The sequence below is a fragment of the Platichthys flesus genome, chromosome 3 (assembly GCF_949316205.1).
Source record: "Platichthys flesus chromosome 3, fPlaFle2.1, whole genome shotgun sequence".
Taxonomy (NCBI): domain Eukaryota; kingdom Metazoa; phylum Chordata; class Actinopteri; order Pleuronectiformes; family Pleuronectidae; genus Platichthys; species Platichthys flesus.
Window position 1 is genome coordinate 4083617 of NC_084947.1, and position 27604 is coordinate 4111220.

A 27604-nucleotide genomic window follows, 5' to 3' on the forward strand; every position below is an offset into this window, starting at 1 on the left:
CTAGTTGCTACACTGTTATTACACACGGCACCTGAACGCGGCATTGCCTGTGGGCTAACCTAGCTAGCAGAGGAGTGTTAGCAGTTAGCTTCATTCCAGACCTGTGGCGATGCGATGCTACAGCCAAAGTGTCTTCACCCCCCCACACAGGGAACCTGCTGGATGTATAACCTCATGGAGAAGCTGAAGATCTTCACAGTGTAGAAGAGAACGACTCCAGCGAAAGACAAAGGCCAACAGTGAACAGGAGAGAAAGTTAGCTAACTTGTTTTTATTTAGCTTTGAGTTAGCATTAGCAAGTCTTGGAAATCATTATCTCTTTTGTAAACAGTTTCCTGGGTGAACTTCTCAAAAAACTACTTACAAAGTACGTGAAGCGAATAAGATTAACAAACCATTAATATGTGCAACAGGTAAACTTGTGATAGAAGTTCACCAGCGTCAGGATATGAGGTGTTCATCTGCTGTGACCTCCATCAGATGACTTCTCTGTAAAGTGCAGCCTGCAGGAGTTTGGATCCCTGGGAGATACCTGCACGGGTCGACGTCATGGCGAGTGCCTTGGCTGCCAAGCTGGGATTCAACTCGCTGGTGAGGAAACAAAGCAAGAACTTCAACGTGAGGATCTGCACGATGGAGTCAGACATGGAGTTCAGCTGCGAGGTGAGGAGCTCTCCTGCAACCGAGTTTTTTTTTACATGTATTCATCCAAATACCACGTTTATTGTCTGGACACAACAACAAGTACACACCTGTTGTTCTATCGCAACTTTCAACAGATAGATAGATAGATATTAATCCAAGCAGACATACTGTAAAGAAAGTATATATAGTGTTTGTAAACACAGCACCAAGTACACACCTGTTGTTCTTTTTAAACTGTAAGTGATGTGGATAGATAAGTAGATATTAAGCCAAGCTACTATACTGTAAATAAAGTATATATAGTGTTTGCAAACACAACAATGAGTATACAATCACAAACTTGTTCTTCTATTGCAACTCTAAATGAGATAGATAGAAATTAATCCAAGCAGATACACTGTATAGAAAGTACATGCATGTAAACACAGCACCAAGTAAAAGTACATGTTATTCTATTGCAACTGTAAATGTTGTATATAGGTAGATAGATAATAATCCAAGCATTAATCCAAGAAAGTACATTCTACATACTAAACTACAAAGTACACAGTTAAATCCAACTCAGTCAGCAGTCTTGGCGTAGTTGCAATGTGAATCCTAACAAAGTAAATACAAAGTAGTGTTGGACGATGTGGCAGAAAAGTATTTTCAAGATAAAACATATTCATATCAGTTGATGACATTAATCATCACGATAAATGTCACATTATTGTTTTATTCAGGTTTTTTGCTCCTAAGTTAAGGTTTTGGTTTTTAAACTACGCTTTACCAAACAGTTAATAAGTCACACAGTCTCAGTGATATACACACATTCACCATCTATAAAAAAATAAATATCAATACAAATCAGACCTTATTGATGTTGGTTTAATTCCCAACCTTAGTACAAAGTTTGTATCCTCTTTTCAACACTAGGTGGCAGCAAATGTCTTTGAACTGTGCTCTGCAGCTTCTGCATATCTCTTATGAATTATCACTGTCATATGCAGCAATGGAATCAGGAAAATTATTCAGTGGCGAAACCCAATGCAGTGTAAGACTTTGGCGAAATGCTGCAAAGGAAAGTGTGCATCGCTTTCCCTACAGAGTTAACATTAGCATCCTGTCATGTTCCTGCCTCATACAGTAAATTCTGCCTATATCTGTGTCTCTGGATGAATATATGACTTGGTTGATTATATACCGGAGCGGAAAGCCATCAAAATGACACCATCTCTGTACTTAAAAAGGGAGGAACCCCGCTGAAGTTGGCAGTTTGTAATTACAAAGAGCAGCCTGATGCTAGTTTGGGGTTTCTATTTTCTGTCCCGGGGTGATAATTTGATCAATTATGGGTTTTTGTAAATAGCATTTATAAAAAAAAAAGAAGTGTAGCTCATATAGACCAAATATTCATTTTTCGAAATGGCCCCAGCTGTGAACCCTGCTGCTGCATTGTGGAGCCGTTACTTCTCAAAGTTTCAAACTTTTTTCCCACGCCAGCCGTGAGTACTCTTGACAGTAGCTTGTACCCTGATTTATCTCCGAGGCTGCAGATGAAAGCTTTCTAAATTGGATATGTGGGCCTCATATGGCTGACTCGTATAGAGACCATGTTTTGCTCGTAGCTTTGAACCAGAGACAGAGGTTCTGATAGAAATGCTGGGATGTCTTGATTCAGTACACGTTGCATCTTATGAATGTTTTTTCAATCTTCAACCGGCGTTTTGTTCTCTTGAAAATTTAACATCAGAATCAGAATCAGAATCAGAATCAGAATCAGAAGTATTTTATTGCCAACAAGGAATTTGCTCTGGTTATTGGTGCATACAATGAACATAGAAACATAAAACGCAATAAACACAACATACATAGTAAAAGCAATAAAAAATAGAAAACCAGTATATATTTACTCACTGTTTACTTCTTATTTACTCACTTTTTTCCAATATTTATACAAAGTAGCATTTGTTTTGACATAAACATTTCTGAATAAAAATATATGAAAGATAAAAGATATAAAAAGTGAAGTAAAAAGTGAAATGCAAAATGTAATACTGTATAATATAATATGAGATAATGTGTTAATTTATTAATATAACACATCCTTGAGGTGTGAGGGTGGAATAAAAGTCAGAGTCAGGTGGGGGTCCCGGGCCTAGTTGATGAGGCCAACGGCAGCCGGGGAAGTAGGGCATGATTTTGAATTTTACCATCAAACTTTAGCTCTGACAGATTGACATTTTTATTCTAGATATTTTTTTGTATGTTTCGTTAAGTTACTGTCCCGAGACTAAAACGTTTGCACGTTTCAGTCCAAGTGGAAAGGAAAAGACCTGTTCGACATGGTATGCCGAGCTCTGGGACTGAGGGAGACATGGTTCTTTGGGCTCCAGTACAACATCAAGGACACCGTTGCATGGCTGAAGATGGAGAAGAGGGTAAGTGATTCTAATATCACACTGGTTTTGTTAACAGCCCTGAGCCATGTAGACATCGTTGATATTCAGCAGGTGTAGCAGCCATGAGAAGGAAATGGATTTCCCTTAATGCCCTTGTTTTTGGTTCACCGTCGCAGGTTCTGGATCAGGAGGTGCCAAAGGAGGAACCAATTACCCTCCACTTCCTGGCTAAGTTTTACCCTGAAAATGCTGAGGAGGAGCTGGTGCAAGATATTACACAGCATCTCTTCTTCTTACAAGTAACTATACACAGTACACACCTCCTGTTTTCTCATTCTGGTCCTAAAGAAGAGTTTTATATTCTTCTTGTGTCGCTTTATCAAATCAAAACTGTTTACTTATCTGTTTCACTTCATCAGTCCACAAGAAGGTTCTTTGTAGACTTAACCCGTATGTTGATTGACACCATCCCTTCTTTCTCTGTTGCTCTCTGAGTTGAAATTGCCACGGGCGTAGAGGTAAACCTCAAATCCACCGGGCCTCCCAGAGGAAACTGTGGATTACTGTTTGGCTAGTGGGCAGGCACTTCCTTTTTCTTTGATGTAATCTTCCTGGAGGGTCGGCTGTGTTTGAGGCTTTGAAAGAAAACACCCTTAGAAGCGAGTGTGATCTTAATTAGTTTGAAATAAATACTTTAGCAAATAAGTTTATAAAAACACAAGCCCTCATGAGCTCTGTCATTTTCACATTTTCCATTTCACCCTTGCTCACCGGGGATTTGAATTTACGCTCTGTATCTGTGGCTCCCTTACTGGTCTGACTCGGTCCCAACAGGGCGTCCACACTCTCGGACTTACACTTTCCCTCACTTTCTGTCCCCGTCTGATTGTGTGCAGCCATGTGGATCAATGTGCGACCTATCACCGCTGCCCTTTCACTCCACATAATACTCTCCGGGGGAATTCCCACGGCGCCTGCGACACCATTCTGCTCACAAGAGATTTGTAACCGGGCTCCCGTCGTCGTCCAATACTTCCAGCCACATTTATCAATTACAAATTAGGCTTTAAGGGGCTTAGTTATTGGCTAACGACTAATTCTCCATGGGATGCTCGTCTTCCATATCACTCCCTTCACGCTCACCCCATTGTGCCGTGGCTCCAGACGGCAGAGCATTTGTGTTGGATTTTGGATAGCGGCACACGTCTACTCGAAACTGGTGTATCTGTGTCATTAATCCGTTTAGAGGCAGTCGGCGCAATTTATTTATTTCAGAGGGAAACCGTCTACAGCTGACAAATCACTCAACAGTAAAAGCAATTCACAGCTACAAGGGGCGAGGAAAACAAATGTGCCTCGCCTCGCTTCGCCTGTTTCCTCATAACTTGGCTGTCATTAATTCCCATGATGTCAGGAGCAGGCCTTCAGCGGGATTAGTGCTTATCAGAAACGATCACTGACCCTGTTACACACACACACACATGCCTCACACACTGACAGACACTTTTCTGGACCTGCAATCGTGTCACATCGTGTCATTTGTAATCAACCTGATTGCAGCTCAGCCACTTAGCGCTCACCCCCGATTAAGGGGCTGTCACCTCTGGCTTCAAACCTTTGTTAGTTCGAAACACCAGAAGACAGCATGACTAATGATAAGGCTTGAAGCATTAAAATGCTCACCTGCATAACTACAGCAGAAGTGTGTTTTCCCTGTGTAACCTTAAAGGCAAGATTCTGATAACAACAACAAATTCCACACCCTCTACCTACAGCCCTGCGCAGTTGTAATTGAGCAACCTTACAATCCAGCTCTGTGTTCTATATATGTAGTTACACAAGTTCTGGATTCAATTAGTTTGACAGGTGACGGAGCTCGGGATGCGACGCCCAGCGAGAAGCGGCACTTTAATCTGGAAGGAGCTTGTTAAAGGGGATTTCCGCCCTAAATAGGAAAACATATTAATACAGTGATCCATGACAGTAAAGGCATCACTTGTAAACATGAGCCATTCTTTCCTTAAAACATGAATTGGAGAACAAAACAAACATAAAGTCAGAAATCCTCGGGGTTTAGGAATAACAGAAGTTCTAAGAACAGGCGGTTCTCCTTAAATTCTCATCTGGAGCTTTTCTCCGACTCTCTGTCCTGTCATTGTGTTCTGCTCACTAGCAAGCCCATATTCCTGGAGCAGCTTAAAGATCATATGAAATACTGTTGGCTGAGGTACATAGTTCCTGGCCTGGTTTCTAATAGGTCCCCATGTGGGTATGATACTTTACTCGTACAATATTTATATGGCACAGTTTGTCCTCCTTCCAGTCCACACTGAGTTGAGCCAGTGCCAGTGTTGTGTAGCTGTGGTACCTGCAAGTTTATTTACCCGGCGCATTATAACTTGTTTAGTGACTCCTGAACACTGTGTATCAGCTGCATGTGACACTCACAGATTAGAATGAAGGGAATAGAGTCGTGGAAGTCAGAAGTTGTGTCTCTGAGGTGTCAAGACTGTTTTCATTGTGTCTGAAAGCTAATTAGATATGGCGTCTTCTCAGGTAAAGAGGAGGATCCTGGAGGAGGAGATCCACTGTCCGCCCGAGGCCTCCGTCCTCCTGGCGTCCTACGCTGTCCACGCCAAGGTTCGTGCTTTTACTGGAATCTCAGTTTTTTACTCAAACAAGATCCTCACATCCATCCATCCATCCATCCAACCGTCTGTCTGTCTGGGTAACATTTAACTTTTTATGCATCCTTTGAAAGTTGTGTGAAAAAATGGCCTCGCTTTGAATTACTGGTCCGAGCTGGTAAAAGCTGTGACTCACTACAGCTCCAAAGAAAAGCTGTGAAGACGCAGCAGTTTTTCAGTATCTGACAAAGTGGGTCATCAAATCAGTGTGAACTGACTGAGAGAATATATTGGCCCATCTGGAACCATCTTCTACTGAATTAATTAACTACACTTCATGCGGCTGTAGAAGACTAAGGAAAAATCAAAAATCGTGATTAGCTCGTGGGCAACTTTGAAATTGAGGAGAATTCTCTGTGGTTGTTCGTTATCTGAAAAATGTCACATTGCTCTATAACGGTCCAGACTGCATGTGTTTGTCACCTATGGGTTTGACTTGTTTAACCTCAGACAGAATTAAAACAGAAACCTGTCGTCTGAGTCCTGATAAGAACCAGAAGACATTACACCTTCAACGGATACACTTGGTATTGATTTTTAAAATTTCTCTGTGTTTCCCAAAGTGCTTCAGGGCCTTGCAGGAAATATTTTTGATAAACAAACAAACCAGGAGTATGGGTGCTCAGAATGTAGCCTTCAAACTTTTAACAGTTTTAAAAATGCAGAACAACCAGCTCTGCCAAAGCAGCCACTTAGTAGATCTGCAGGTAGAAAATCACAGCTTCATGAAATATCACAATCTCATTTAATTAACTTTAGGATCCAGTAGCTGCTGAAGAGCTGCAAGTGGTGCAGAGTGTCAGGATAGTGGCCTCAGGATTGCATGTCTGCTTTCGTCTATTTATTCTGAGGTTCAGACATTAAGTGGCTGCTCCAAGTGAAGGAGGTTGGGTATTTTAGAGTCTTCTTACATAGAGCATGACTGTTCTGGTAAACTACTTTATTTTGAAAGTCAGGACGTGCTGGGGAAAACACCGATGGTGCTGCTTCAGCAGGTCTGGAGAGAGAAAGTCACGGAAAATCCACAGCGCCTTGAGCACTGCTGGCAACCCGAGTGCTGGTTGTTCATCACAAACAAAGCATTGTTTGATTTAATGGGAAATTACTTTAATACCAGCATCGGGGAAACACTTAGAAACAGTTTAAGTTATTTTGCAGTGCGGCACCTACACAGGGCTGTCCATGGTTCCGAAGCTGACTGCATGTATCTCTGCTAGAATATTTGTTAAATTTTTTTTAGAGATGCATAGCTTAAACAGATGAGACAACAAATGCAATAATCTGATGTGACAATCGAGCCCAGAATAGACAAACCCAAAATAAGAAAAACAAGGAAATAACAAATAACCTCAATGGGAAATGAAAGAATGACAGTTCAGATTATCTACTGACTTTTACAGTGACAGAGGAGATGACAGTATCAGTCTGAAAGGATCCTACTCTGGTGAAATGCAACCCTGAATATCAACAAATGCTCTAGTCCACACCAGCTGAGTCAACTTGACGTTAAGTTACTTCACACGTCCGATCAGCAAAGTGAAGGCAGAGAGTTGTAAATGGGATCTAAGAAGGGTAACTAAATGTGACAGTTCATTCAGATAAAGATTTGATGTCATATCGTGCAGCCCGGCTCCAAACTGACCTTTTTACACTGCCTTTTACCAAATGTGTGTGTTTATGATATTTGTTCTACAAATGTATTATTTAATCATTAATATTGTTTGATTTTCCTTTAATGCTCATATCATTTATATTTCTTTTTGTGGTATTAGTGTTTTCATTATTTAGCATTTTGTTATGCATACTTTATGAGCACTATGAACTGGATCGTCCTGTTTGACAAGAAGTGTATAAACATGTTCATTGGTTTAACGGGCGAGGATCGAACCACATGTGGTGTGTATACAAATCTCTCCACAGGAAGAGGCTCCCTTAATAAACCTTCAGGGATCTCACTCGTTTTGGTTGAAGGATCCCATCTCTTTGAAATCCTCGAGAAAAAGATAAGGAGATTGAGTGAGGTGCAGCTTTTCTGACAGGCAGACAGGTTCTAGTGAGACCGGGCGCGCTACCTCAAAGATTTGGCCGGGCGTCCTCAGGGACTCGCCTCTCCCGTGCCAATTTACAGGCCCGGCGTAAAGGAGACTATGTGGATCAAGCAAAATCAGCTTGAGACTTGTTGTGAGTCCCGTGGATCTGGAAACAGCAACAAAAATAATATGCGGCCACATTCTGTTTTCATTTGATCAGCAGTCAGTCCACTTTGATTAGAGCCAGTCGGCGTAAATTGGAATTGTAAAGAGAAGACAGGTTCTTGTTTAGCAGTGCAGCTGCTGAGAGGTTTTTGGCAGACTGCTCCTTTCTCCTTTTCTCATCAGGGCTTGTTATTGTGCTACACAGCAGCCTGTGATGTGGAGCGAATCCCACAGTGGGATCTACTTCGGCATCCTGACTCATCTTTAATCATTAGTATGCCGGCCTAAAGATAGCATCGTGGAGAGAGTAAAGGCGTATTCTCAATTTGACTTTAATGTATAAAAGGGATTTCTATTTTCTTCTACAATGTGAATTATAGCTAAGGGATGTTCAGATTCAGGTGCGGACAGCTGCACACGTTGTTGATTGTCATATAATTCACACCAGATACAGTAGGGAGCAATAAGAGCTACCATTATCTTGGATGAGTAACAGAGAGCGTGTGAATCGAGGGGATAATGGAAATAATACAGAACAGGGTGTTTAAACATGTTCTCTGTCTTTACAGAGGGAGTTTGAACACAGGTAAATACTGAGGTCAACCCCAAAAAAGAATGGAGAAAATATGAATGAAAAATGACAATAACACATTTCCTGCAGGATTATTCAACATAGGGACTTTTTTCACTTAAGTGCCTTTTATGTGTTATATGTTACAGTTCAGGCTGACATCTGGTGACTGGATGGAGAAGAGAAATATTCAAATTTTCTAAATTAACTTTTGGGAATTTTAACACCTGTCACAGCATAGTTGCATGTTAGTGCCATTGACCTATTCACAGTTAGTTACAGGTGATATGTTGGTTTCTACCTTTTCTTTAAACTACTCCAATGTTCTAAACCATGAGATTAAAGAACCACAGGAACTTTTCAGTGTGTGTATCATCTAACTGCTCAGCCTCTGCAGAGGTTTTTCACGACCTCCTGCTTTGTATTCTGAGCGTGTGCCCTGCTGCAAGGAGGCTTCGATGGGGAGTTTGGAGAAACAGTTGCTCAGCTCTGGAAGAAAAAAAAATGCAGAGGGAGTCACTGTGGTGCAGAGAATGAGTCGGTAAAGTGAGGTGAACTCCCTCGGCTTCTCCACCTCCGGGATCTTTGTCCAACCAAGTGAGGAGGATTAGACAAACAGGCGTAAATGACACTGATGGGAGTCATTGTGTAAAACTAAACTTCTGTTAGAGAAGCCTCACCGGAGCCAATAAGAAAAAGTCCCATTTTAATCTACGTAGCACTAAAGCCTTTCATTGCTGTGTATTTTATGGCTTGATATGAGAAAACCTGTATTTCTCACTATTGTGCTGCAAAATGGATTTTCCTCAAAGTGCCTGGAGAGTGTGAGAAAAGTCATTTCATAGATTCAAAGAGGCGGATTTATCGAGCAGAATATATCCATTACGGGGGGGTGGTCACTGTTGTTCTGCTGGTGATGATGTTAAGTGAAAATATTGACACGTAGCTTTCCTCAGAGGATCGATTGTTGCTGTGAGTTTGGGCTTGCTTGAAATAATTGGAAGAATGGTCTGTAAGCAGAAAGCTTCTGAAGCCAGCGTCACTGTTAGAATGTCACCCTGTCTCCCAGAGTTATACCCCCCCCCCCCCGGTATATATATATATGATCAATTATTAAACAGTTACCAGCAAACAGGTGAGGAAATGAGGGAGGTAAAGCTGCGAGGATGGAAACTGAAGAGGATAGATCTAATTAAATGCCCCTGTGCCTCTCCACTACGTCGGCCACTGCACCAGTTCCAGGCTTTCCCAGTCTGTGTCGAGCTTATTAAACCCAGCTCGGTTCGGTACTGTTTTCAGACTTGTGTGCACAAAAAGAAAGAATGACAAAATCAAATTAAATCCCCAGTGGTTAAAGAACCACTATGAACACAGTATAAATATTAGTTAGAGCCACAAAAATGATCCAGGGTGTCTAATTTATTCTGTGCAAATGAGCCACTGTGCAAAAGATCCAGTATAAAAACATTTAAGGACTTAATGATGTGTGTTTTCTATAAAACTTGGTGTCATGTAGCTTTAGAGTCCTTGGGTTTTGGTGTTGGTCCTTTTCACTTTGTACGTTTGAAATATTTTCTGCTCTTCCAGGTAGTTGTCCAATTGAAGATGACGCAGTAATTCAATTTAACTTCAAACGTAAAATAGGACTTTCCTGATCAGAGCATATGGGCAAATATATGTATGTAAGTGAAAAGCCCATATCAGCCGTTTTTTATCAGTCACCTGTCTGAGCAAATCACAAAGCAAAGGAAAGAAACAACTAGATTGGATTGTGATAAAATCATGTACCGATGCAGAGGTGCAGGTAACTGTCCGTGTTAACCCACTTGCATAAATCTAGAGTCATAAACTGGAGCTGCATGTTTAATTCATATTCTTCCTTTTGCAGTAGCTGAGAGGAAATTCCCCGCAGCCACTCAGTCATGCCTAATCCATTCATTTCGCTCTTCAAAACATGCGTGATATAATTTGTGCCCCGGCCCTCAGATGATAAGTGATCCGTCTCCGTTCTCTCAGAGATATTTTCTAATAGCGTCATTTATACTGTCTCACAGCAACTGGGCCGCTGGGTGAGCGGTGCAGGTTTAATGGCCTGATGGCAGAGCAGTGGCCATTCGAACACAGAGAGAAACTTTTCTCACCGCTGCTGTCTTATAAACGGCTCCCAGGAGACACGTAGTCCGGGCTGGTTTTGGTGGGAAGGTGGATAGTGGTGACTGGTTTGGAGTGATTTTTAATCCTTTTGACACTTTTGCTCCATTTTCATTCCCCAGTACGGAGACTACGAGCCCAATGTTCACAAACCTGGCTTCCTGGCTGAGGAGGAACTTCTGCCGAAGAGAGTGAGTGACAGTTGGGTTTTACTTATTATTATTATTATTATTCATGCATGATGTTTTCCCCCTCGTCTCCCCACCCAAGCCCACACCAGCAGTAGGATACAGTATGAGGCATTGCAGCAGCTACTGTATTTTCTCTGTGCGTTCATGGATATTTATGTGTGTCTCTTTCCATTTCAGGTGATTAACTTGTACCAGATGACTGCAGAGATGTGGGAGGAGAGGATCACCGCGTGCTATGCGGAGCACAGGGGCCGGACAAGGTAAGAAGTGCTGCACTGAACTGCACCACTGAGATTCCACCGTCATCAGCACAATCTGGAGAGTTTGGAGTTCACGTGGCGTGTGTTTAAAAGTCGGTTCCGCAAGAAATGTTTTATGCAAAACCACAGTCCGCTTTTGGCAGTGAGATGCAAAGAGACGTGAAAGTTGTTTGAAGGTGAATTAATGAACATCATAAAATGTTGTTAACTCAACAGCACCGAATGGCACAGCTTAAATCATATCAATGAACTGAATTTATATTCACAGGACAGAGACATTATTTGGTTCATCTGCAGCAAACATAACGTCATGAAGAGGGCTACAGAAAATGACAAGTGCAAACTTGTCAATCTGTGGCTCTGTCGTTGCACTGTGTTCCACCGTTGAGCCAAACAAAGTTAGAAGTGGGTTGAGAGTCGGTGTGAGGGATGTGGAGTCTCTTAAAACCCCGTGGGTGGAGTGTTCTGTGCAGGAAATTGAAGTTGAAAAGACAAAAGCCTCAGCACTTTGACAAAAAAAGTAATAATTGAGTCACTGGTGCTGATCAATAATCCTTTTCAGGCCCAGTAGAAGGAACTCAGTCGGTGGTCCTCACACAATCAGCATTTTAATTGTTTAGAACATCATGTAGTGTAGCGTGAGGAGAGAGGTCTCCGGCCTAATGCTGACACTGTTGAGTCACTGAATAAACTGAGTTTGGCATCAATTACAAATCAATTTGATCTTTTTTGTGATACTTTCCTTTGACAAATACAAACAAGCTTTTATCGCTGCTTCCATCGCTCCAAGAATGTCCCACCACTTTGCTCCAGACTGAAATATGTCTCCACAATCCTTGAATGGGTTGATATGAAATTGTCCGCAGACATTTACTGTGTCTCCCTCAGAATGAATTGTTGTAACCACAATAGATTGGTTCCTTATTTTTGACTCAAATTAGAAACAATCTAGTCAAGACACAATTTCAAATCTGCTGTGAACTTAGGAGCTGTTTTTTTAAGCAGTAGTAAAAGTAGTATTAAGCTTTAATATCCAGCTCCAGGTGACATCCTACAGTTAAAGTTTGTCTCATCTGTATTCTGATCTATATAATTGTGTAATTTTGATTTATAAAAACATTCAATGCACTGTCCCTCATTTTCTGTATGTTCTTCTGTTTATAGGACACAGCTCTATTGTTTTTTTCACCGAGCAACACTTTTAATTAAATTTCCCCCGACCCTCAGAATCTACTTAGTGTCCAACCCAGTTAAGATTTGTTTACTTGGCATAAAACTCTCCTGCCTGTTTAAACTTTGATGAAGCTTAAATCATCAATTTTTCTACCACCCATATCAAACAGACACTTATTAAAAGTTTAGGCACCGAGATGCCCTGATTTCTACTCAGCCATCAAAGTATGCAAGTGTTCTGAGTTGACCCTGAAAGTACAACAGATCTGCCAACCAGACTACAGAGAGAGAAAGAGGGAGAGAGAGATAGAGATAGAGAGGAAGGAGAAATAGTTTTTAGGGATTTGTATTTATAGACTCTGAGGCGTCGTAATAAGTCGTCTTTTCCATCAAGCAAAACCCCTAAATCCTATTAGAGACTTATAGTTGTGATTTGTGTCGGCACTGTGCTCGTGCTTTCAGCTGTGTGGCATTTTCAGAGATCACAACAACATGACAGATGCTACACACAAAAGCAGAGGAAACAAGGTCTGATCTCCCTTTTTCTCTCCTCTTCCCTTCTCTCCTCTTCCCTTCCTCCCCCTCTCAATTCCCCTGGCTCCCTCTCAATCTCTTTCTCTTCCTTTCTCTTCCTTTCTCTCTCTCTCTCCCTCTCTCTCTCTCTCTCTCTCTCTCTCTGTCTTTGAACCAGGGATGAAGCCGAGATGGAGTATTTAAAAATAGCCCAGGACCTGGACATGTACGGCGTCAATTACTTTTTAATCAGGGTGAGTCAATGCTGCTTTGCTGTATCTTTACAAAGTGAGCTAATGTGAAGGAGTGGCATGGGGTGGGGGGGCAGTTGTCCCATGGTGATGTGAAATGAAGCGGGGTCGTTCGTTTTGAATCTCGAGCATTTCATGAACTAATTTGTGTTTTTTTTTATCAATGGTTGTTGGTGGACACTGGATTTTTTCCCCAGGTGACTCATAACACAAACAAAGTTATAACTCTTAACAAACAGAAATTCACTGGAGGTGACGCTGGCCTTGATCGAGGCATTCTCTTAAAGGCCAAGACATTTTAAAATACCACCGAGTCAACCTCAGCCTTGGTGATTCACTGTAGCACGACTGTTCAAGTAAACAAGCCCAGGCGGCCTGTATACACACCGCACCTGGCATTGTTCAAGCTCAGCTCGAACAAATAGTTTGGGCAGGTAGAGTCACGGTAATGCCACCTCTGTCAAACACAAGAACAAATAACTGTTGACTGGAAGTTTGCTCTGAAAACGTCTCACTATGCCCTTTGTTTGCTCTGCGGATGTGGCTTAGAATAAAAAAGGAACAGATCTCCTCCTGGGAGTGGACGCCCTGGGCCTGCACATCTACGAGCCGGACAACAGGCTGACGCCCAAGTGCTCCTTCCCCTGGAATGAGATCCGCAACATCTCCTACAGCGACAAGGAGGTGGGAGAGTCAAGAGTCCAAAGATTAAGTTCACTGGAGACTCTCAATTGTCCATAGATGTGAATGACAGCCTGTTTGTATTTGTATGTTGGCCCTACTATACATTCCTGACCTCATTTTTATCTTACTTGTCTTCTCATTTGTTTAGTTCACCATCAAACCACTGGACAAAAAGACCAATGTTTTCAAGTTCAACTCTTCACGGCTGAGAGTCAACAAATTGGTGAGTTCAGCTGAAACTGTCAAAGCTGTTTTTGATGATGTCCAGTGCCAAATACTTGTGGAAACATTCTTGTTGTTTGTTCCTCGTGTGCAGATCCTTCAGCTGTGTATAGGGAACCATGACCTGTTTATACGCCGGCGACGGGTCGACTCGCTTGAAGTGCAGCAGATGAGGGCCCAGGCCAGAGAGGAGAGGGCCAGGAAACAGGTACCGATACCGGAAAAAACTGAGGGGATAGGTTTAAACATGTCGATTGTAAAATTGTAAACTTTCTACATACTTTCCCAATAAATCATATTCTCATTTGCCCACACTCTGCCTGTCTGTGCTGCTCAGGTGGAGAGGCAGCGTCTGCAAAGGGAGAAGCAGCTGCGGGAGGAGGCAGAGAGAGCCAGGGACGAGCTGGAGAGGAGACTGATGCAGCTGCAGGATGAGGCTCACATGGCCAACGATGCACTGGTAAGACCGGATTGGTTAGCTTCATCACAAATCCATTACTTTGTTGGATGTGTCTCTTTTTCGTGTCGGCCATTCTGTCTTTATATTTTTCACTTTCTTTGGCCCATTTTCCACTTTTCTTTTCGCTTGTCTCACCTTTCTGTGTTTCTCCCCCTCTCCCCTTCTCCCTGCTCCTCTCCAGCTGCGCTCGGAGCAGACGGCCGACCTGCTGGCGGAAAAGGCCCAGATCGCGGAGGAGGAGGCCAAGCTGCTGTCCCAGAAAGCTGCCGAGGCTGTGACAGAGATGCAGCGCATCAAAGTCAGTGCCATCCGCGGTCAGGAGGAGCGGCGGCTCATGGAGCAGAAGATGCTGGAGGCGGAGATGCTGGCTCTCAAGATGGCTGAGGAGTCGGAGAGGAGGTGGGGAGCGTAGGAAGAAGGAGCGGGAGGATGAATGTCGAGAGTAGAGCCATGAGTGCTGCAGTCAATATACATCTGTTTAGCTTTGGCCACAAAGTGCCTTTGTCTCTGTTATCATTATCTCTCTCCTTGGATCCATTCCCCACACACACACACAAACACACACACACACACATTTCTGTTTTTACATCTGTCTTACTTTTCAAGACACTTTTTGAAATTTGAAATACAAATTTCCTCAAACAGCGTGAGTTCTGTGTTAAGATGATCCTCAAAACAGTTTCTAAATAACTTCCTCAACTCGTGAGCTCAAGCTGCTGAAGTGTTCGATGTCAAGATGCACAAACACGCAGCTGCACAACAGTTTGCTCTGCAGCTCAGGAGTCGGTCGATATGCTCCGGGTGCAGAGCCACAGAAGCTCAGCTGCATTTAAACTGATCACAGACCGAGAACTTCGAACCTATTTCAAATCATTTAGTTCCAAAGGCTTTGTTCTTGCGTTGCAGCTGAAAAGCAGGTAATCAAGCGCTTACAGCTGCACAAAGAGGGGGTGGGGGGGCATCTTTTGTTCAGCAGCCCCACCCCCCACCCCCAGGTTTGAGGCACAGAGGTTAATTCCTGTTGGTTAATTGTTAGCAGTAGTATTGATCGAAGGTAGGAGACCCTATCAAACTGGTCTCATTCACTGCACACTGATGCTCCACTCCGCTGTGACTGACTTTTTGATTTGTTTTTATGAAAAAAGAAAGTTTGTGATTCTCACTTTTGTTCTTCTTCCCTGAGTTTTTCAAATCAAATGCTTTTTTGGAAGGTCTGTAGATGTCAGCTGCACAAGGGGATTAGACCTTGATGAGTGATCGTCAATCAGATCCGCGCGCTGCCAATCATTGTAGAAAAGAGCTGAAGTCATTTTCATAATAGAAGACTACATATAGATAGGATATCACTTCACAGCCCCTACTCCACAATTTATTAGGCAATCATTTCAAATGGGCACCATTAACCACTTGCCAGTAGCTGCAATTTCTGGATGAGCACTTTCCAGCACCAGAGAAATTTAAACCTGTGGCACTCAACATGTAAATGAGTCGGTCCACTCAAACCCTCGAGGCACCGAGCTCCCCCACATCAACGAGGAACTGCTGAGTGTTCAGGAACACAATCAAAAGAAACGTGATCATCGCCGTATCAAAATTCTTACCAAGATGAGGCTCGTTGGCGCTGTAATGGAGTCGGGAAGGATTGTCTGATGGGAATTTGATCACTTGGGTATTAACAGAGTGACATTCCTGGTTCACTGAGTGCTGATGTGTCGATTATGTCCGATCGTTTGTGATTTAATTTAGATGATTTCTATGAAGGAGCGTGAGATGAATTAAAGTATGAACTGCATCTGTCTGTGTGTGTTTGTCCCTCAGGGCCAAGGAGGCTGAGCAGCTGAAACAGGACCTGCAGGAGGCCCGGGAGTCGGAGCGCAGGGCAAAGCACAAGCTGCTGGAGATCACCACCAAGGCTGTGTACACGGTAACCATTACACTATTAGACACATAAAACACAAGTCATACACTTGTACAGAGTCTGATGTTAATGTTGGAGAACAAACAAGTCGCCCGGAGCTGTTAACTGATGAGTTTATGGAAACATTTAAATCATTGAAAATTCTATCAAGTGAAATAACCAAATATTTACTGATTACAGCTCCTATGCTACAGAAATGTGCATATTTACCAGTTTATCCAATGAGGAGAGAATGCTCCAGCTAATAATTATTTAAATTCTCAATTCATTTGGTTGGTTCAACAACTGAAAACAGTGAAAATTGCAGCTCACAATATCTTGGTGTCGGATTTAAAGGTCGTGAAACCCCAAAATGATGATGTTCACTATTTTGTGAGACAAATTAATTTAAAAATCTCTTCTTTCTCAATTTTGAGAACATGGAATGATTCAATGTTTGGCCTCTTCAATGGAAAATAACTAGATTGATTTATTGATTGAACAGATTAATACATTTTCAGAGTTACTGACCAATTATCTCTGGCCTGATCAATTAATCGTTGCAGCTCTAAATGATTTACAGGTTACACAATATGTATATGTGTGTGTTGAAAACCCCCAGACAATATATGTTTACATGTACATACATGCATACAAACTATTGCAAATACTACACACATTATGCAGTACATGAACACAATGTGCCCGTTGGGAGGAACTGTACATGCAGTCGTGTTTTATAAATATTGTTCACTTTCTCATCTGGAAGTACGAGCTGCTGCTGCTGCTTGTATGAAAGTATGTCATAGCTGTAAAGGTTTGACAGTTTTATTTTGACTGCTAATATCACACATATATATACACGCACACACATACAGTCCCACACATACACAGACTCACAAATGCAATTGTAGCCACAAAAATCCACACTGAACAAGAGATACTTGCATAAGAACAGGCTGCACATGAGGCAGCCCACGCAAGAGCATGCAACATGCAGAAAACCCACACACTACATGTTCCTCCGCTCTTAAACATGTACACAAACACACACACACATACACACACACAGATTTACATTGAGAGGCTGGACATCGATAAAGAACTCTCCTGCAAGCATATGAATGAAAAGCCAAAACACATACTCACAAGTGCACATACATATGAAAGACAGATTGCCACAAGATCTCTAGTGTATGCTTATCAGCACTCTGGTGAAAACTACACAAACACACACTCACGATCACACCAGTACACAATGTTCTCTGTTCCCATTTCCGTCAGCCTCTGATTGCCCTCCATGCTCTGCCAGGCCGCGTTTATGTCGGATATATCCTCCGTGCAGTTTAGATTAACGTGCCAACAAATGGATTTACATTTATATTATGTTTGAGGTCCATTTCTTATTCAAGTGCTGTGTGGCCAATACATTTGAGACATGTTGCATGGATCTAAGGGAATATATTTCTGAATTCATGGTGTGTGACCATCAAATTGGTCATCTTTCTTTCTCTTCCTCCGACTTCTCTCTCCATCTATGTGTCCTAGAGGTATACTGGTGTACATCTGTACTTCCCTTGATATACGCCACTACTTTCTTTCTTCGTCGTCTTGATTTCTATTTTTAATCTCTCCAATAGTTCCCCTCGCTTTTCCTTTTGTTAATAGTTTTTATTAATTTCCTCTTTCTTCTTTCCAATTTCACACTTTTATTTTGTGTGTATCTGTGTGTCTGCATCTGTTTCTCCCGTCTCATCTGTCCGTCCCTCCTCTAGACCCCTGGACTCCCGGCCGACAGCTTGCCTCGCGATCTGAGCTTCAGCAGAGAGAACCTCAGCTTCGACTTTAAAGACACGGACATGAAACGCCTCTCCATGGAGATCGAGAAAGAGAAGTGAGTCGTGTTTTATCTACAGCGAGTTTGAAGCCGACACTTTCTGGTTATGTGGTGTAGCCGGATTCCAGTGGTTTCATTGTGTAATTTGAATGACAGATGGGAATTGTTTAGCAGGAACATCTCTCTACCTCAAAAATGTGTTTGAGAAAGATTGTAACTTAAGGCTGTATTTAACTTGGGAAAACACAGGCACGTTTAAATATGTACATTTTAATCCAGAGTTCAGGTGAGCCATTGACCTTCAGCTGTCACTGATGCCGCGGCCAGCTTTCACGCATTTTATCCCCCCCCCCCCCCTCGCCGTGTCACTGATTGCAGACAGGAAAGTGTGTTTAAACGAGAATGACCCTGGCTGTGCAGTCGAACAATTACCTGGGTCTTCATTGTCATCTAATGAGGTAATTAGGTTTGCAACTGAGCAGAGAGACGACAGGTCCACTAACTGGTCGTAAAACTTAAAGAAAGACTGGGACTGAAGTGGCCGATATATACAAAAAGGTGCTGCAGTGGCTGAGGAGAAAGAGTGGGTTGTCTACTAATCGAAAAGTTGGAGGGTTCGATTTCCCCAGGTCCTCTGATGTAAATTGGATGTGGGGGTGATAGCAAAGGGACCTTTGAATGGTTGTAAAAGCTTTTTGGGTGGTCATTAAACCTAGAAAAATGCTATGCCCTATAAATACAGTCCATTCAGAAAAATCTTTCTGATGTGATGATGTTTTCCCCTTCTATTATTCTGTGTCTTTCACACCCAAATGTCATTTTTAAATCGACAAAGCTCTCCAGTTCTCGAGAATAACAATATCCAGGACATAAAACAGACCCGTCAGTCTATGAGTCATTTACTTATCATTTACTTATCATTTACTTATCATTTCCTAATTATCCCCTGGTCCTGAAAAATGACACATTTCTCATAATTTTGACCAAAACATGTTAAATGGATGTAGATACAACATCTGATTGTCTGAATCTTATAAAAAAAAAGCAGAAAGTTAAATCTTCTTTCCTACAACTTGTCTGTGTCAAGGGTGGAGTACATGGAGAAGAGCAAGCACCTGCAGGAGCAGCTGAACGAGCTGAAGACGGAGATTGAAAGCCTGAAGCTGAAAGAGAGAGAGACTCCTCTGGACATCATTCACAACCAGAACGCAGAGCAGGGGACGAGCAAGCAGAGCAACTTAAAAAAGGTATCTACCTGCTTGCATGGCAGACACATGAATACACACACTGTCACACAGCCGGCCAAATAAACCCTTGTATCCTCCAAAACACACATAGTAATCACATGTCATGTCTGATCCACGCAGAACAGAAATCTGATTACATCTGCCCCTCACAGTGAGATTGAAAAATCGATATAAAACCTGAAATTCAATTAAATCCAAACACAACCACACATCTAATCCAAATTCTCCTCCAAAGTCTGATGCAGCTTCTATCTATCTCTATCTATCTGTCTATAACCTGAGGTTCTGGGAACATCCTCTACATCTCTTCCTTGAAATCTTTACATTTCAGCAGTTTAAAAAAAAGAGTCTTTACTGAAAGTAAAGTTCTGAAGAGGAACCCAAGAGACAAGCAGGAAAAGCCTCTTCCAGCTGCTCCTCAACGTCTCCTGGTTAGAGGCAAACCTGCAGTGACTGCAGCCGGGTGGGGTTTCATTCACAGGGACACGTCCTCACTCCTCTTGAATTGGATTTAAGTACCGAAATTTGAAGAAAATTACTGACTCAGGAGCTGAGGTTGAAAGCAAAAGTTCCTCCTCCTGGGAGTGTGACTGCAAACCAAGCCACAGAGACACAGTGAAGCTGCTTCCTGCAGTCGGTGCAGCAGAGAAACTATATTTGTGGGTTTTTTCAAATTCAGTATCGTAAACTTTGAAAAGCTTGGAGAATGTCCGTGTCTGTTTATGTTAATAATAATTTAAGATGTAGAGACCAACACCTCAATTTATCCTTAATTCATCTTGGTTACATTTACGAGTTCGTAGCTCGTCCAAAGATGTCGGATCAGCTCCAGTTACGTGAAGCTATGGTGAGGTGTCATCATCTACTGAGGAAAACTGTCCATCAAATTATTATAATCCTCTCGTACGTCACTTACATCTCAGCCATCGTCTTGTTTTAAGTCTGGGTTTTGATTAAGAGCATCGCCCAATAACAACAACAATTCTCCACTTGAGGGGGAGGGGCAGTAATTATTAATTCTTCAACGTGACCTCTACAAGTGCTCAGTGATTACCGCTCTTATGTTTATTAAAGGAAATACAAAAACAACTGAGAGGGAAATTAGAGTTCTTTATGCCTCCGGGCCGGCAACAGTAGGTGGCTGGAGACATTATGTTTTCAGGTCGTCGGCCAATCTGTCCGTTACATTATGAAAAATCACGATCTCTCATGAACGCCTCAGGGCAACTCCTGAGAATTTGGTAATGATGTGATTAGAATTTGCTGGTCAAGGTCACGATGAACTTACAAAAAAAGAGAATCGTTTTAAATATAGCACAAATAGATTTTTAAAGTCATAAGAGCCTCGGATTGAAAACACATACTTGATATATTAACGAGAGAAAAAACTGGATGAATTGCTAAACTTTCTGGAGGCTTGAGGGATATTTTTTTAATCGATTGGTCAAAGGCAAAAATGTAAACTGTTATAAAAATTGGATTCTATTTCCACCATCTTATGATGAACTGGCAGATAACACAAATTTTCCTCCATCTACCCACGCTCGCTCCGATTTCTGTAAAATTACCGATTGAGAATTCGAGCTGTTTTCAGCACATTGTGTAACCCCCCCCTGTTTTGTCTCCTAGTGTAAAATACACTTGTTAAGGGAGCACTAATTGATTTCCGTGTGGTGATTAGTCATTTGGATGGATGGGGGCACTTCCAGCATGCAGGAGGGAAGAAGGAGCGAAGTTTTAATTGTTGGTTTAATTGAACCAGAGGCGGCTGGCATTCATCTTATTAGTTAGGGGGAAAGGGTGAGACGGGGGGGGGGGGGGGGGGGGGAAGGTTGCACCAGGCACTTCAGAGAAGAGGGGAGGAGAAAATCGAGAGTGAGGAAACTTAGGCTGCCGTGCCAAAAGAGATGTGAAGTTGTCGAAAGGCTGAGGTTGACCGAAAATGTTCAAAGGGTGAGGACTTTAAGAGAGGCAGAGTCACAGAGAGAGGGGGGAAGGGGGGGGGGGACAGGATGAGAGGAGGGGGAACACACGGTGTGGGGGGGGAATAAGAAGGTCAGATGGAGTTTGGAATGAAGCACAGACCTCTGAGCCAGGAGCATCAGTGCCGGCTGCACCCTGTCCAGATCCCCTCTCTGCCCTCTGGATGATTAATGAACAGAACCTTAACATGGGCCAGCGCCTCGGCTCATCCAGCAGGCCGCAGGTTCTGCTCCGCTGGCCCCAGGCCTGTCAGGAGAGCTTAGTCTCAACAACTGAATCACAACACAACTGCTCTGATTTCCGTTTATAGTCTCACCAAGAGGAAAAGCTTATTTTTATTTTGTTTTTTTAAAGTGGCACTCAAAGGAGTTCGGCTTCTCTATTTCTGCTTTACGATTTACGGAAATATTTATTTTCTGGAAGTAGCTCAGTGTTGTGTTGTTCAAACCGTTCCTACCTGGGATCTTGCATTTAGAGGTGTTGCTATTCATTTGGAGGACGACATAGTGATAGAGTGGAACACAAAGCTGGAGAGTTCTGTTTTAAATGCTGTTTTCAAACTTAAACAGTGTTTGTCCAAAGTATTTTAGCTCTGCACCGGTTTCCATCCCCATCAGGTAACAAAAGAGATTTAACCGCACAACAGCTGTTAGCAAAGACAACAGGGTCAGTCACACTCATCCTTGATCATCCATGTCACGCTCTACACTGGAAACCGAGGCAAATGCCAGTGGTTTTCTTCCAGATGGAGGTCATGTGATGGGAGCCTGACGAATAAGCAAAGGCTACGTTTGTTGGGAATCAATTCCAAACATCTCCGTTTCTGCTCGTCCAGATTAAAGTGTTTTCAAACTCAAAGCTTTCTAAACTTCTTTGTCTCAGCATCTCTAAAACTCCGGAGTAGTGTGGATACAGCCTCAGTCATAGATGAACTCATACAACACATACTTTATATCAGCAGGGACAGTAGAAGGTGACTGGTAAACATTACCCTGCAAATCCGTCTCTGTCCCACACAATGTTCTGTTTGGATTCTGCTTAAGTCCCCTGATATACACGTTCCCCAGAAATACCCTGGATTACACTAACTGTCCTCCTTCATCCCTGATATAATATTTACTCTGGCAGATGCTCTAATTCCCCTCACCCTGCTCACGTTGAGGACGGGAGAGAGAGTTTGCCCCACCTGATGGAAGTCACCTCCTGTAACGCTGGAGGAGATGAGCTGATGGTGAAGTTTGCTTCGGGGGTTAGAGCACAGCCAGTGGCCCGAATGAATCCGTCAGCAGCTCATTTGAACCCGGAGAGAAAAACTCTTAACTGGCTTTCTCTGACTGGCATCGATCTCCTACCTGTCCTGCCCCCCCGGTCTCTTTCATTATCTCTCCTGAAGTAGGGCGTCGGAGGAAGTCCCGGGTTTCTTTGTCTATCAGAGCCGGTTGTAAACCCGGAGTGAGGCTGGTTCTGCTTTTGAGTTGATGTAAATTAGAATCGGTGTAAGACGTATCAACAACACGTCACGTCAGAGATTTATCACAGACAGAATCACCTCGGGGGGGTTTGTTTTCAGTAAACACAGCAAAGTGCACAAACACTGTCTAATTATCTTCTCCTTCTGATCACGCAGTCTTTTGATTAGTCAAGGGAAACGACTCAAATCACGGGTTGTGGCAGGAGCTGCTGTTTCTGGATCTGTTCGATTTACTCTGATGTTCAACGGAGGCTCGACTGGATTGAACAGGAATAAATGTACATTTATATCAAAGCTCCGCGGACATCAGTCAAATCCTGCATCCCGGAGGTGGTTGTTGTTATTAAGTGCAAGTTTAACTTCACGTTTCAACTTTGTGTTTACAACAAAGTACAGGAAGTACAACACAGAAAACACAAACTTAACATGATCATTGACTAAAGTAAATTTGCATCACTGACGGGTTCTGTTAAATCAGTACTTTTACTTTTGATATCGTAAGTAGTATTTGCTTATATGACTTCTGTACTTCAATTACAGTTGGATTTGCAAGAAATACTTGTATTGCTTGTAAATGCTACTTTACCTTAGTAAATAATTTAATTGGACATTAATTTATAGGACACTTCATCAATACACTTTGGGCTTGGACAAAACTTTTTTAGTCGTGTAGAGCTTATGACAACCAGGAAATTCTAAAAGCTAAGTTCTGTTAACAGGCTTTGACCCAGTCAGCTTGTTGACCATCCACACTGGTTTTAATGGTCTCTCAGGTGGAAGGTTTGAGCAGACAGGGAGTGGTTGGAGTGGAAGGGCTGGATCAGGTAGAGAGGCTGATGGAAATGATTTCACTAAAGCCTGAAACATGCTTCTGCGTTTTCACGGGCCCGTAAGCGCAAGAGCCCTTCCGGGTCCCTTACGTGCTTCTGTATCCCTCCTTACGTGCTGACGGGTGTCGACCCCCTTTTCTAAAATTTACGGCAAAGCTCCGCAAGCTCACTCAGCCCGCAAGGCTGTGATTGGTCTGCTCTACATCCCTTCTGGAGCTGCATTTCCGGTTTCATGCCCCATAATACCGGCAGAAATCACGGAAGATTTAGAAGAACGAATATAGACCAAATAGAAGAGCACTTGGCAGAAGATATCCGATAGTATGATCACTTGTATAACCTGTCATTGACTGGCGGATTTGTCCGCCAGAAAAAGGCTACGAGGAGCCGCAGTGGCTATGTAGATAAACAATCGACGAAGAAGAAAGAAGGCGTCTCTAAGGTCGTCTCGACAAAAAGCATTACTCCGCCTAGTGTTCTGGCGCGGAATTGCTTTTAAGACGCGCAACGGTTGGGGAAGCATGAATGAAAACGAGTCTTGCGCCACCGCGGCGTGAAAAGACGCAGACGCAGTCGCAGAAGCATGTTTCAGGCTTAACTCTCGTTTCCAATCAGGATTTCCTGTTTGCATGTGCTGCTCCACTGCAGTATGTTCTCCTCTTGTTTACTTTCCCCACTGACGAGTAAACCCTGTGGGCTTGTTATCTCCTCCACAGCTCACACTGCAGAGCACCAATACCAGAGTGGCCTTCTTCGAGGAGCTTTAAAACCACGTCCAGGTGAAGGACACACAAACAGCCATGAACCTCTCGTTTCTACATTCCAGCTCAGTGACGACACCACGAGGCCTCATGTCTCATCACTTACTGGGAACCACTATGAACAAAAACCTGACCACTGCCTTGATATGTCCCTGCATATTATGTCTTGTACTAAATCTGGGATTTCTATTTTTTTGTGTGCGAAATACAGAACATTCCCTTTTTTTTTTAATTTTGAAGTGAACTCAGCTTTGGGTTTTATCAGCGTTGGAGAATAAAAAAGAAACAAAGAAAAGAAGGAAACGAACAAAAACAAAGAAGTGGTTTGATATGATCTTTGGAGGCTCTCTTTACACTGCAGGCCGAACCAGACAGTATTTGCAGAGTGGTTCTTGTATCGTGTTCCAACGGGCTGACCTACATTCACTGATCCGCTGGTTTTTAAAATTCAAACGAGCCACTGAGGGATGAAGTCGAACAGGAGAGAGATCCTATCGCTGGAAACTCTGACCCAATTGCAGTATGTACAGATAAATACCCCTCCACTTCCTTCTTCCTTAAAAACTGACCATTTATCGTGTTCCGAGTTATTCAAGATGCCAACGATTTCTGTCTCAACCTCACGCTGAGTTGGATTTTCTTGTGTCAGTGGAATTCAGTGCATTTCTTTGCCCTCGTACATTTTAAGAGCCATGTTTTATTTGCTGGAGGTGGTGACATGTAAGCACAGTGTTATACAGGAGGCCTGAGGACGTTGTGTGTACATCTGGATTACACAGAGAAGTCATGTTACACGTCTGTCGCTGCCTCCGGCTCGAAAAGTGAAGAGACGACCTTTTGTTGTTATTTGCTGTTTCGTAGAATCTGAACTGGATGAAGGAACTGGGATATTTTTTAGTTTTTGTAGATGTGAGCTCATGACACATCGTGAAACAAACCACCATTTAGCGAATCATGAATTTGCATCTATTTTGATTTAATGTGTCTTTCCCCCTTTTTTAAAGCAATTTCTTTTTGGGGAATTGTAATGTGAAGACATTTTTATATTTTTCTCTTTGTCCAAATTTAACACGAATAAGAAGCAGTATTTAAAATACAACCTGTGGTGAAGTTACATTTTTCTACGTGAACATTGTGACAGATGTGTTTGTTCCTCCTGTAAAATAAATGAATATCAGGTCTGATCTGTGAGAGTGTGTGTCTCTGTGAGTTTCTTTCCCGTACAGAAATAACACTGTTAGTTATTTTGCCGATGAACGTCGGCTTTGATTCTTCCGGTGCCAGGAGCCCCCCCCCCCCCCCCCCCCCCCCCCCCCCGACCCGAACAGACATCCAATTACACCTTTGAAACGAATCAAGTGTTATGTAAGCACCCTCCATCTTGTGTCAGATCACATACCCTGTTTGCTTGAGTGACAGGGGGCTTTGTGTGTCTGCTGTTGTGTGTGTGTGTTTGTCACAATATTAACCCTTTAATGTGAGGCTCTACCCGTGGCTTCAGGTCCCGGAGACTGACTTGTAGTGTGGTGTGGGGGTTCAGGGCAAGGGGGGGGGGAGAGCGAGGTATGCTTCTCCATGGCTCCGTCACCTCTGAGCTCAGCTGGAGAACGACCACCCTTGGCTTTATCTGTGTTTTGACAGACAGACATCTTCAGGAGCCAGCTCGCCCTCGGGGGGGGGGAGAGCTTGAGGTGGGAGGTCTGCAGGGGAATCAGGAAAAAAAATAACAGACACACATCTCCGTCCCTGCTGCCTCCCCCTCCACTCTGTCCTCTGAAACACCGAGAGGGGACGAGAGAGAAAGGATCTGTTGTCATTTGTCCATTCTCAGGGGATCACAGTTGACGTCACGCCTGCACACTCGTCTCGCAGCAGATTGGAAAAAAGGTTCTTAGTTGGGTGCAGAGCGGGAGCAGCACCTGCCGAGGGCTTGAATATAGAACACACACACACAATAAGTGGGAAAAACCCTTGTGTAGTTATCCCGGCTGAGCCTTAATTCAGAGACACAACTCAGGCTTACAAATACTGATGTAGTTACAGTTTGATTGGCTTAGTACAGTAACCAATAAAATCTCCCCATGCCATTTTGCATGTGACTGCACGGGGGGGGGGGGGGGGGAACCTTTACACCCAAGTGACTCACAATCCAAAGGCACTGTGTCTTCATTAAAGCCCCCGAATAAATCCTGAACTGCCAATCTGCCTTTCTATTACCAATTTAAATAGAAGTTCAATTACGTAACTCCTCTGCTGGTATATGCATTCATTACACACACACACACACACACACACACACACACACACACAAGTTGTTGACCCCTGTTTGCAAACAGGAACAAATTTAAATTGTATTGCATCAAATTCGGCAAAGCCTGAAATCTACAACTAACACACATTACCATATAGGACATCTTATAGCTCCCTGCCAACTCCAGCACTGTTTTTTGCCATGTGACATTTGCCCTAAAGCATGCTGGGTACATAACAGGCGTTCCGGCGGCGCTGTGGCAATCAACCCACTATAAGTTTACTATCAAAATGATTTTGAAGCCATTATTTTAAGGTGAAAAATAAACTACATTGTGTATTCTTTTAAGGATGATGATGGTGTCTGCAATATAAATATATACTTATAGATTCAAACGAACACAACAAACAGTATCACACCTCTTACACAATCAAATACTCAAACACGTGAGGTCTGTACCAGTTCAGGCTCCTTCTCCCTTGAAGGACTTGCTCTCCACGCTCTGTTAGCGCCTCTCAGTCGCTGCATTCACCACAGTTCAGGTTAGTTTAGTTTTTTTTTTTAATCCCCAGCGCCAATGGATCTTGGATGGGTCGGCTCGAGAAGGATCCACCTTGTCGTACTGTAGGGACGCATTTAAAGGAGCCATCAAAACTGGACGGCTAAACCAAAACCTTGCTGCTGTGACACAGTCGGTTTTAAAATGCAGCATTCGAAGGCTGACGTCTTTTCCTGCCCTCGGACGACCACGCTTTGTAAGAAGTAATTTACCAAACCAGCTTGTGACCAACCTTCCCCCCACAAGGCTCCTTCTCCGTCCCCGTCTCGTTGCACCGAAGCGTTCTCCTCCACATGTCCCCCCGTGACATCGTGAGCCACACGGACTAAACCATCTATTGTGTGTTTTATCTGCTCCAGCTATGGAAGGGCTCACCGTTTCCTG

The 27604-nt window shown here is 43.0% G+C and overlaps 1 protein-coding gene across 3 annotated transcripts; it reads left to right on the forward strand.

Annotated features, from left to right (window-relative positions):
• Positions 1-53: 53 nt before the first annotated feature.
• On the forward strand, positions 54-25601 carry nf2a (NF2, moesin-ezrin-radixin like (MERLIN) tumor suppressor a). 3 transcript variants are annotated; one of them, XM_062381629.1, is made up of 17 exons: positions 54-367; positions 481-663; positions 2940-3065; positions 3203-3325; positions 5583-5666; positions 10753-10821; positions 10999-11081; positions 12946-13021; positions 13568-13702; positions 13851-13925; positions 14019-14132; positions 14262-14384; positions 14566-14783; positions 16203-16308; positions 18057-18175; positions 19206-19365; positions 24366-25601. In XM_062381629.1, the coding sequence occupies exons 2-17, from the start codon at positions 550-552 to the stop codon at positions 24414-24416; spliced, it is 1776 nt and encodes a 591-aa protein (XP_062237613.1). In that variant the 5' UTR covers positions 54-367; positions 481-549; the 3' UTR covers positions 24417-25601. The 3 variants fall into 3 exon arrangements, with proteins under 3 accessions (XP_062237613.1, XP_062237612.1, XP_062237611.1); XM_062381628.1 differs by having other exon boundaries at positions 54-255; positions 414-663; XM_062381627.1 differs by having other exon boundaries at positions 54-663.
• Positions 25602-27604: the final 2003 nt, after the last annotated feature.